Source organism: Bos javanicus, chromosome 25 (genome assembly GCF_032452875.1).
Source record: "Bos javanicus breed banteng chromosome 25, ARS-OSU_banteng_1.0, whole genome shotgun sequence".
Lineage (NCBI taxonomy): Eukaryota > Metazoa > Chordata > Mammalia > Artiodactyla > Bovidae > Bos > Bos javanicus.
This window is the reverse complement of record NC_083892.1, coordinates 37342610-37353810: the sequence shown is the minus strand read 5'-3', so window position 1 is coordinate 37353810 and position 11201 is coordinate 37342610. Positions and strand designations below refer to the sequence as shown.

Here is an 11201-nt window from a genome sequence, read left to right as displayed (position 1 = left end):
TCCCTGGGCCCACAGCGCTGTCAGAGGCCTTGCAACGCTCAAGACAACCGCGATGAGAAGAGACCAGGCCGCTCCTTGGACACTCCTTGGCCCAAGCAGGCGCTTCCATCTGCCTTAACAGGAACAGAGCGAGTCTTTTCTGCTAGAAGGAGGCCAGTCTGGCTGACCTTAAAGGCTGGACACCCGCAGCCTGAATCCTGGTCCCAGCTGGGCCTCTCCCTCATCCTTGGCAAAAGAGCCCACCCAGAGAGAGGGAGTTGGGTGGGACCAGGGGAGTAGCTGCGGGGTCCCCAGGGGGTGGGGGGGACAGATTTGAGTGAGTCCCCTTAAGAAAGTTAAAAGTGCTAGACAGATGTCACTCACTGATGGGATCAGTCACCATCATGGGGACAGATACCAGTAGACTTTGCATTCTCCCTGAGAGCTCTGTGACCTTGAGAAAGTCACATAACTGTCCTGGTGCCTCAATTCAGTTTTCTTTAAAATAAGAAAAATAAGACCCCATGAGACTGCAGTAAGGGTAAAACGAGTGAACACACAGAGCAGTGCATGGACATTTGCTGTTGTTTGGTCGCCAAGTCACATGTGACTCTTTGCAGCCCCACGGACTATAGCCCACCTGGCTCCTCTGTCCATGGGATTTCCCAGGCAAAAATACTGGAGTGGGTTTGGGTTTCCCAGGCAAAAATACTGGGTTGCCATTTCCTTCTCCAGAGGATCGTCCCATCCCAGAGATCTAACCTTCCTCTCCTGCGTTGGCAGGTGGATTCTTTTCCACTGAGCCACAAAGGAAGTCTCTACTTGGACGTAGTTAAGTGCTCAATCAGTGCTGGCTGTCGTCATGAGAAGTGCTTAAGGAATTGGGAGAATTTTGCTTGTCCACCAGGAATTGAGAAGAACATTGTGCTTGAGAAGAAAAGAATCTGTTAAGGTTATAAATTGTTTCAAATATTTAACTATTTCACATGATTCAAAAGTCTGGCTGTTAGTGGCTTTTAAAATGCACTAACTGCCGAACTTCCTTGATGGTCCAATGTCTAAAACTCCAAGCTCCGGAGGCCCGGGTTTGACCCCTGGTCAGGGAACTCGATCCCACATGCCTCAACTAAGGGTTTGCATGCTGCAACTAAAGAACCCACATGCCGTGGTGTAGCCAAATACAATTTTTTTTAATTAAAAAAAATTAAACTGACAAACACGTTCTTTAAAAAAATAAAATTTACTAACTGTATGAAAAGAATAAGAACATTTATTACTTTTATTTTTTTTTTATAATATTTGTTTTTATTTATTTCTTTGACCATGTTAGGTCTTAGTTGCAGCATGTGGGATCTACTTCCCTGACCAGGGATCGAACCCCTGGCCCCCTGCTTTGGGAGCATGGAGCCTTAGCCACTGGACCACCAGGGAAATCCCCATTTATTACTTTTAAAAATGTGTAACATTACATCGGGTAACTTTACAGCAGCCAGAATCGCAGAAACCACCTGGAAAGGCCACCCTGAAGCTGACGTTGATCTGAGTCTTCTTTGTCTAATTTCTCACATGTATCACCTCTGCCGGAAACCTTCCTTCTTCTGGGCTCTCACAGCACCTGTCTTTTTTGAAGTGTTACTTTGATATTTATTTCTTTCTTTTTGGCTGTGCTGGGTCTTCATTGCTGCGCGGCCTTATCTCTTGTGGCGAGCGGGAGCTAGTCTCCAGTTGCTGTGCACAGGCTTCTCACTGCGGTGCTTCTCTTGCTGCACAGCATGGGCTCTAGGCGCACAGGCTTCCGTGGTTACAGCAGGCAGGCTCAGAAGTTGTGGCGCGTGGGCTTAGTTGCCCAGGCATGTGGGATCTTCTCGCACCAGGGATGGAACCACGCCCCCTGCATTGCAAGGCAGATTCTTAACCACTGGACCACAGCGACGCCCCCCGCACCTGTCTTGAGGTACATTCTTGTTGCTGAAAATTTTTCTAAAGCAGGTGTTTTGGTCTGTTGGCCCTAGCAAAATAGTATAATTAGACTTCCCTTTGGTAACAGAAGGGCAGCAGCCATAGTGTTCATCTTCCTACCACAAATCCTCATTGTCCTTTGCTGGAAATGTAACTGCGGGAAGTGGGGGGCCCTGATCTGATAAGTCACCCCAGATCAGCTCTGGAGAGGCTTTTGGGGTTAAATCCTATGGTAGTGTGGAGGGGGCAAAAGGGAGTTCAGGGTGATCTCTTTGTTGAATTCACCCTGATTCCAGGCCTAGACCTCCACTCTGCCAGATTTTCTGTTGGAATTTTTTGACCTCAGCACACCCAGTCACCCTGTTGAAACTCACACGAGACCTAGGGAGGATTTATTGATTCATCAGGGGGAAAGGTTCTTCATAGGGGTGGGACCCTTAGGGCCAGCCCAACAGGTGAGGCAAAGGTAATCAGGGAGGGAGAGAGAGGAAGAGTGGGTTCTTGGTGACTCTCAAAAAGTCAGGCTGAGGCCCTGACCCACTCCATGCAGGGACCACTTCTGCAGACTGCTCGTGCCCACCTGACTGAATATTTTGGGGCTCCCTGTATTCTCTGTAGTGTCCCAGCTGATCCTGCCCTATGGGTTCATACAGGGTACAAATTTATACATTTGATTATGTTCTGAATTGTATCCCTTGAGAAATTCATATGTCAAGGCGTAGCCCCCAAAGTGACTGTATTTGGAGACAGCACCTTTAAAGAAGCAATTAAGGCTAAATGCGGTCATAAGGGTGGGGGCCTAATCCAATATGATTAGTATCCTTATAAGAAGAGGAACAAACACCAGAGATTGATCTCTTGAGAGAGCACACAGTGAGATGATGCCACCACAAGCCAAGAGAAGAGGCCTCAGAATGAAATCTACCTTGGTGGCACCTTGATCTTGAACTTCTCAGTTGCCAGAACTATGAGAAATAAAGTTCTGTTGGGTAAGCCACCCAGTCTGTGATGGTTTGTAGTGGCAGCTTAAGGAGACTAAGACAACATCCAATGGGCAATAGGAATACATTGGTAAAGAAAGACAAGAAGGGAGCTTTCCGTCTAGGAGGGAAAAACAGATGATTAATGAGTAAATAAGAAATTTCAGATTATAAGGAAAATTCCAGTATAATGAGAGATTGGGGGGGGGGGTGATGGTTTTCTTATTGGGCCTTTCGCCTCTCTGAGGAGATGACATTTGAGCTCATCAAGGATGACAAGCAGCCTGCTTTATGCCTTTGAGGGAAGAATATTTCAGGCAGAAGAATCAGCTGCCAAGGTCCTAGGTGGGCAGGGTGCACAGCAAGGCCATTGTGGCTGGAACATGAAGAATAAGGTTGGAAGGTACACAGGGCCAGGGGCTGAGGATAAGCTGAAACGGTTACCCTTTGGAGGGTTTTAAGCAGAGGAGGGGTATAAGTTATTAATATATGATAGAGATGAAGTTGACACTGTCCCCAACTGCTAATTCAGGAGACAGACAAGAAAACAGGCAAAAATCATAGCAGCATGATGGGTACTTTTAAAGGAGAAGCTAAGGCCATGGGAAAGTGTAGGAATTCCGCCAATGTTATCACTGACCTAACTCTAGGTCTTTATCAAATGCAATTAAACTGAAACTTATCAAAGGATTTGTCTACAGCTGCTTCTTTCTTGATTTACGCCCCCCCCTCCCCCCCCCCGGGGCAGAAATAATTGGCACTAAGTACAAATGCATCTATTTACAATCCCAGGCGCTTCAGCTGAGGCTTGTTCTTGAAAGGCAACATTAAACAAAAGCAAGAAGCATGTCTGTGAATAGGATATCTTACAGGAATTGCAAGCTCTATTTATTACCAGGTGTGAAATGTATCCGTCTGAGAAGGGAACACAAAGATTTTGGTGAGTTAATGATGATGGGGGGGAGGGCGTTGGGGGTCATGGGGAAGTACTGTCAAAAAAAGGAGATGGAGCCAGGTCATGGAGCAGGTGGAGGTGGGTCAGGTCATCACTTGGCGTTCTGTCCATCTAACACGCTAACCACAGGTTTCCAGGAATAGCTCATCATTCAACCACTCTCAAACATGGGAGTCCATAGGTGAGATCCGACAGTACATTTCTCTTCCAGGACCTTTAGGTCCAGCCCACGCCAGGGCGCCAGGGCATCAGGGCCTTCACTCCCTGTCATCATTGCTCTGGTCCAAGGTCTGCGTTCTAGCCTCAGGGTGATGAAGCTGCAGCAACTGACCAGGCCGGCCACCTCCAGGCAGAACACCTGGGCTGCCCTATGTTTCCAGGGTTTCCGTCCGTCCTCAGCCTTCGTCCTTCCCAAAGACCCTCCTTACCTCCTCCCCCTCCCCGGACTCAGAAGGACCCTCAGGACGCCGGCGAAGGAGAAAACCCCGCCCAGCCTGCTACGTTGGAGGTGGCCTCTTCCCGGGCCCGTCCGCCGCCTGCTAAGGGTGCCCCCACCGCCCTCGCTGCAGCGGCAAGCGTCCCTCCTCCCCAGCTTCCTGGCTCCGGAGAAGACATTCAGGACAGAAAGAGCCCAGAGACGCCGGTCACCTGCCTGCCCCTCCCTCCCGGGCCGGCAGCCCCGCCCCAGCGGACGCAGGCTTAAAAGCGCCGGGCCGAGCCCACCCGGGCGTGACGCCCCTCCCCGCTCCCGCTGCCCGCCCAGGCCGCACCCACTGGAGGGCGGTGCGCCCGGGCCTAGTCCTCGGGCGGCCGGCGCAGCGGCTTTAAGCGGGGGCGGGACTGCGCGCCGTGCAGCGCGACGGAGACTGGGACTCGGCCGGGGGCCTCTGCGGGCGGCCGGCCGCCGAGGTCAGGGTAAGTGCGGGGACCAGGGCGGGGCTGCGCCAGAGGGCAGCGGAACTGCCCCGGGAGGCGCGCGCGCGGCGGCGGCGGCGGCTCCGGCGAGGCCCGGGCGTGAGGAGGCCTCTGCGGGCGCGGCGGCCCGCGGAGCGACGGAGAGAGGCTCCGAGCGCCCTTGGAGTCCTCCCGCACCCCCTACCCCCCGACGCCGGGGCTCAGGCCGGGCGGCGTGGCCGACCGGGGAGCGGGGCGGGCAGAGCGCGGGACGGCGGAGGGCGAGCGGCGCGGGGATTGGCCCTCGGCGCCCGCCGTAGCCCGGCGCTGGGAGGCGGGCACCGGGCGTCTGGGGCCGGCGACCCACGGAGCGGAGCCGCGGGCCGTTTGAGGCCGGGGCGATAGGAGGGCGGGCTTGGGGGTCCCCGTGTCCTCCCTGCACCCCCGGGCCGGCCGGGCCGCTCTCGGCCTGCACGCAGGCGCCTGGCTCGCCCCAGCCGGGCGCACGGAGCGAAGGTAGCGGCGTCGACAGCGCCCCTTCTGGCCCGGCGGGGCGGGGCGGGGCCGTTTGTCGCGAGCGGGCGCGGCGGCGGCGTCTCGGGGGGTCCCCCCCACACCCCGAAACACCCCCACTCCGACCCCCAGCCCCGAACGTGGGCGGGACGCGGCGGCGGGACCCAAGCCAGGCTCGGACGCTCGGCCTCCGGCTCTTGGAGCTGCTCTCCGACCCTCAAGGCGGAGATGGGAGGTCTTCCCCTCAGGGGCGCCCCCCAACTCTGGGCCCGGGCAGAGAGCGAGCCTGGCCCTTCGGGGTCCCGGGAAATGGGAGAGTTTGATGCTTTCGGTAAAAAAAGGCGGGGGGGGGTGGGATTCGAGCCTTTTAAAAAGTTTAGGCACGCCTCCCCCCGTTCCCCGAAGTTTCTTGGGCAAGGGGAGGCCGTGACCCCGAGTCTCGGGTCCCCCCGGGGTTGGGGTTCGAGGTGGGGAGGGAAGCCTGAAGTCGGGTCCCGTCTAGCGCGGCCGGCGGGATTCCCTCCATTTGGTTCCGTTTAGTGCCTTCTCCTGCCTGGAGCCGGCGGGCCGGAAGGGGCTCTCTCTTGGTCTCCGGGGGCGGGGGGATGGTCCCCATCGCTTGAGGGGCGCAGAAGTGGGAGCTGCAGGGAAGCTTAAGCGCGGAGGCAGGGCCGTGGAAGGGCCTGCAGAGGAGTTCGGTAGTGTGTTTGTTGAAGGAAGAAAGAAAATCGAGTCCTGAAACTGCACCTTCGTACAGAGTGAAACGAGCCGGGTATTCACGCAGAGAGGATGGATAAACAGCTGGACCAGGTTCTCTTAGTAAGGGGTCTTAGTACAGGAACCAGGTCTCTCGTTTTTCCACCTGGAGTTGCAGTGCTTAAAGTGTGGTCATCCACACCTGTTTCCAACTCACTGAGATGGTTTTTGGAAGTACCTGTGCATTCATCCCAGGAGTGTTTCCTGAGTGCCTGATGTGTGCCCAGGTGGGAACAAAATTTACAGCTTCCCAGGGCTCGTCTCTGCCTGGTGCTTGGGAGTCACCTTTGGTACTGCTGATTTTAGTGCACAGTGAAGTTCGGTCACCCAGTGCAGAGAGGGTCCAACCACAGTCAGCCGGCCGCATCCAGCCTGGTGGCTACTCTTATACAGCACAAAAACTGAAAATGGTTTTTACAGTTTCTTTTTTTTAATAGTTGGAGGGGCATCAAAAGAGGAATAATGTCTCATGGTACAATTAAAGTGAAATTCAAATTTCAGTGTCCATAAGTCAAGGTTTATGAGTTACAGCCATGCTCATTTATTTGTAAGTTGTCTGTGGCTGTTTTGTGGCTATAGCAGAACTCAAGAGTTGTGACAGAGCACAGAATCCAAAATATTTACTATCTGGCTCTTTCCAGAGAGTTTGCTGACCCCTTGCCCAGGAAAAGATGGACATACTCTAGGAAAGAAAAGGATCTGTGTATAAAAGTCGTGTTTAGAAATGAATAGAATGGACTTTTACTTTCCAAAAAAAGCAGAGGGAGTCATGTTGTTTTCTGAATTAATGGCAAAGTATTTAGATTAATACAGGCATTTAGGTAAGATTTTCCTGGAGACTGTGAATTTATGCCCTCAATAAGTTAGCTAATCATGTGCTTCTTTTTGTAGGCTGGGCGAACTCATGGACATGATACTTTTCTCTTGAGAAACAAACTAACTCAAAAGAAAAATGGCATTTGTTGCAACACAAGGGGCCACGGTGGTTGACCAAACCACTCTGATGAAAAAATATCTTCAGTTTGTGGCAGCTCTCACGGATGTAAACACACGTGAGTTGATCCTCTTTGTCATTAAGAAATGTGTTGATGTGACAGCTTCATCTCCGTTTAGGTGATGCCCACACTCAGAGAAGTAGTCACGTTAACTTTTATCCGAACTTCCCCTTTCTCTGCCTTGTGGAGAAGCAAAGTGATGAGCATTACTAGCTGGAGCTCCAAAGAGGCGCGCGCGCGCGTGTGAGTGTGTGTGTGTGGGTGTGTGTTTCCTTGTCTGTGCATGCACACGTGTGTCTGGGAGTACGAATGCGTGCGACTGGTTGTAGGGAACTAGTTATGTGCCTCCTTTTGGACCATGACAGTTAAACTGATAAGATCTGATTGCTTCTCTTAAATTATTAAATCCAGTAATTTTTAGGAACACCCTTAACATAATTTCAATTACCTGATCATTTGTTTTGTTATTTATAGCTGATGAAACAAAGTTAAAAATGATGCAGGAAGTTAGTGAAAACTTCGAGGTATGAGCTTTATATTTTTATACCTTTTCATTTTGAGATAAATACATGTGCTTTCCTACAGTTCCCTTGTTAAGTCTTTTCACTAGTCACCTAAAAGTTATATTCTTTGTTAATGTAATGTGTTGTATTTCAAAATTGAAATTTGAAAATCTGTACAGTATTGTCCATTGTCTTCACACTAGTGATAGTGAGTCCCAAACAGTGTTGAGGAATGTTGTTTTGTTTAGGTATTTGGCCTTGTTTTCACTTTTCAAATACCGTATACCTCTTCTGCTGCTGCTATGGCTGCTAAGTCGCTTCAGTCGTGTCCGACTCTGTGCAACCCCATAGATGGCAGCCCACCAGGCTCCGCCGTCCCTGGGATTCTCCAGGCAAGAACACTGGAGTAGGTTGCCATTTCCTACTCCAGTGCGTGAAAGTGAAGTCTCTCAGTCATGTCTGACCCTCAGCTACCCCATGGACTGCAGCCCACCAGGCCCCTCCGTCCATGGGAGTTTCCAGGCAAGAGTACTGGAGTGGGGTGCTATTGCCTTCTCCGATACCTCTTCTAGGTGTATGCCTTCAGAATACTCTCAGACTTCTGTTGTAGATTTGCTACATTAGGTAATGGACGGTATGTTACTGTGTGGAATGAGTGCTGGCTTTCAGTTTTGGCTCTCCTGTTTGTAACTTCTCTGAGACTCGGTTTTTGTCTTTTGGGTCTTACATTCTACAGTTTTATATTTTATATTCGTCGCTCAGATTCTATTCATTTTTCTTCAGTCTTTTCCCTCTTTGTTCCCCGATCTGTCCTCAGATTCAATGGCTGTTTTTCCGTCATCTCCAGTCTGCTGTGATGCTATTTTTAAATTTCAGTTTATTTGTATTTTTAAATTTTAATCACTGTACTTCCTATAATTTCCATTTGCTGCTTCTTTAAATGTCACTTCTCTGCAGAGATTCCTCATTTTCATTTATTGAGACCATCATATTTATTGTAGTAACTGCTTTGAAGTCTCTGCTAAATATAAAATCTGGGCTGTATTAAGGTTGATTTCTGTTGACTCGAGGTCACGTTGCCTTGCTTCCTTGCGTGTCTGGTAGGTTTGATTGTAAACCAGACGTTGTGAAGTGTAGGGACCCTGGGTTCTGTCACCTCCCTTGGAAGAGTTGATATTTGTACTGTAGTCAGCAGTGCAGGTGCTGGCCGATCTCAGTGAGCTTGTGGAGTTTTGGTTTTACGCTGTGCTCGAGGGTCTGTGGGAAGCCCAAGGGGTTTCTAAAGTCCCTCTGACTTGGTAGGCTTCAACCTCCGAACCCCATCTTGGTGTGGCTCTCACTGATTTTAGACTCTGTTGGGTTGGGTAAACTAGACCTTCCTCGGGGGCGTGGTCCTTCGTCAGCCGAGTGTCTGAGGTGTCTCCAGGTGTTAAGGTCTTTGCACTGTGTCGAGGCCGGACCCCCAGTATCCTCTAACGTTGCTAGACCTCTGACGTCTCTTCATTTCTCAGTCCTCAAGCCCGCACTCCCTGGCAAGCCTCAGGCAGTCTTACCTTCCCTCACCAGAAGTACAGCCCAGTGCTCTGTCCAGAACTCTGGGGAGACCATCCACACCCCCATTCTGTAGTTCCTTCTCCTCTGGGGCTTTGCCCTGCAGATTCCAGCCACTTTGGCTGCTGCAAACTCGCTGTTTGCTCTTCAGCTCAGCAGGACCATGGTGCTTACCCTGGGCTCTGGCCTCCTGAGCCCAGTCGGGAAATGGGACCCAGGCAGAGAGTCGAGGTGGGGTGCGGCTGGTGAGTTCCCCTCTTCTGGAGATCATGGCCTTGCTCCGCCTCTGTTCCAGCGCCCAAAACTGTTATCTATATTTTGTCCAACTTGACGGTTAGTCTGGTGCCAGTCAGTCTCATAGGCCAAAGAGAGAGTCACTTTCTTGTTTTTAATGTGGGGATGGGAAAACCTTTCTCACAGAGCTAATATGATTATTAAGAACAAAATGTTTCCTAGCCTCTGTCATTTGAATCACTAAACACGAGATGAATGTTGGTGGGATTGAATCTGATACCTTCCTGTCTATAGTAACGGATGGTATTTTTCTTTGGTAGGGGAATTGTTTGGTTTTGTTTTGTGTTAAATAGATGTTTTTAAGAACTTGTTGCCTTGTACTGAAGTGGGACAAAAAAAATCCTGAGATATTTAGAGGTTGAACGAAAGAGCTTTCTCTTCCACTATTAGTGCAAACTGTTTAAAAACAGAGGTGGGAGTAGAACAGGAAAGGCTTGCATTCTGCATTCTCTGGACAGAACCACAGCTCTTGGAGGTTTGCCTGAGAGGCTGGGATCACGGCGCCGCCTGTGATGCTGCAGGAGTGGCAGGTGGGCCGGCCTGATGGGCGCAGGGGGCTCTTCCAGGGAAGTGTCTCATTCCTTCCTCTCCCGTTGGCGAGAGTCTGGCAGTTAGCAAGTCAGTTCCCACTTTGGTCTCAGATGCATCGATTAAATTAGCAGAATGAAAAGCACTTGGGGCTTTTCCAAATAATGCTTTTTGAAATCTATCTGATAGACATTTAGCTTAAATGAAATTCAGATGACTGAGTCCTTCAAAGAATGAAATACTTGGAATGACCATCAGAAAGTAATTCTAAATTACCACCACTCCTATCCCAGAACTAAATATTTAAGTGAAATGAAGACTTTGCAAGAGTTTGAGGAATCTTAGAAATTCTTTTCATTAACCACTTAGGGATAAGATTCCAAGCAAAGTAAGTATCATAGGGGCCGTCTCTCCTAACAGAAAATAGAGAAATGTTCAAGTTAGAAGTCACGGGGGACATTCTTGTGGATCGAAAAGCTGTGGGCTGGGTTGAAATCCTGGCATAACTGAGCAACCTGTTGCATCTGTCCTGTGGGAGGAATTTGACACTCAAGATGCTTTGAAGGCCGTGGAATCTGGATGCTGTGGGCTGACGAGTAGATGACCTGGCTTTCTTGATAACCTCAATAATGTTCCAACTTGACTCTCACCTCTTTTCCTTGAATCCTTGAGTGGGAATGTTTCATAAAAGTTAGATGTTGGGGGTGAAAAGTGACAAGCACAGTTCTTGTCCCCCATGGATTCGCAGACTGCTGGGGGAGGGGCTGCCAGCTCCTGGGGGTGCCCCCTTGCCCAGCATGCTGCGGGCTCAGAGCCCCTGGAGTTGAACTTGGCCCTGGGAGACCAGCGCTCGGGTGTGTATTCCAGGAACAGCAGCTCGCTCTTTGTTCCTATGGCGAAACACAGTTTTCTGGGTTTTGCCTGTATTTCCTCCTCCTCAGATTCCTCAGGCAGTAGACAACCCTGGACCTGTGTCCTCTCCCATACCAGTATCTGCAGCGCCAGACACGTCTAGTTGCAGCCCATGGGCTTCTCAGACTCAGGATAGTAAAAGTTCAGTGCCTCCCTCTTGCACTACCACCCCTGCCGTGTGGAAACTTTAAAAAGTTCTCATCAGTTTGTGCCTTCGTGTGTGCTTTTCTTAGAACCTTTCCCACTTTGTCCCGTGGTTGACCCCTGCTGGCCTCTTAGGGTTTCTTAGCCGCATCCCTTCTTCAGAGGGTGTTCTCTGCCGCTGGTTCCAGATTCCAGTTAGGTTAGGTTCCCTTAGTTGCCAGCCCAGCGCTTTCCCCAT

At 50.6% G+C, this 11201-nt stretch overlaps 2 protein-coding genes and 1 non-coding gene across 11 annotated transcripts in view; 2 read left to right on the top strand and 1 right to left on the bottom strand.

The window, feature by feature from the left end:
* Positions 1-4668: 4668 nt before the first annotated feature.
* Positions 4669-5896, bottom strand: LOC133238309 (basic proline-rich protein-like). The gene is made up of 3 exons (XM_061401238.1): positions 5665-5896; positions 4973-5496; positions 4669-4899 (listed from the first exon to the last, which is right to left on the bottom strand). The coding sequence occupies exons 1-3, from the start codon at positions 5894-5896 to the stop codon at positions 4669-4671; spliced, it is 987 nt and encodes a 328-aa protein (XP_061257222.1).
* The window catches only part of TRRAP (transformation/transcription domain associated protein), a 90640-nt gene continuing 84138 nt past the window's right edge, over positions 4700-11201 (top strand). For 7 of the 9 annotated variants that reach the window (XM_061402159.1, XM_061402162.1, XM_061402160.1 and 4 more), the window contains exons 1-3: positions 4700-4788; positions 6928-7088; positions 7506-7555. In XM_061402159.1, the coding sequence (XP_061258143.1) occupies positions 6989-7088; positions 7506-7555 (150 nt within the window). In that variant the 5' untranslated portion in view covers positions 4700-4788; positions 6928-6988. Of the gene's footprint in view, positions 4789-5197; positions 5284-5464; positions 5612-6927; positions 7089-7505; positions 7556-11201 lie in introns of those variants that run through there. The other 2 variants (XM_061402157.1, XM_061402158.1) reach the window with 2 other exon arrangements.
* LOC133238983 (small nucleolar RNA ZL1) lies at positions 7217-7422 on the top strand. The gene has a single exon (XR_009733716.1). It is a non-coding gene; the product is annotated as a small nucleolar RNA ZL1 (small nucleolar RNA).

Coding starts and splice junctions, on each gene's coding strand:
- LOC133238309 (XM_061401238.1), bottom strand. CDS start 5,896: ATGGGGACCATCCCCCCGCCCCCGGAGACCAAGAGAGAGCCCCTTCCG. Junction 5,497..5,664: donor TTCGGGGAACGGGGGGAGGC/GTGCCTAAACTT, acceptor CTCCGCCTTGAG/GGTCGGAGAGCAGCTCCAAG. Junction 4,900..4,972: donor CTGAGCCCCGGCGTCGGGGG/GTAGGGGGTGCG, acceptor CCGCGCCCGCAG/AGGCCTCCTCACGCCCGGGC.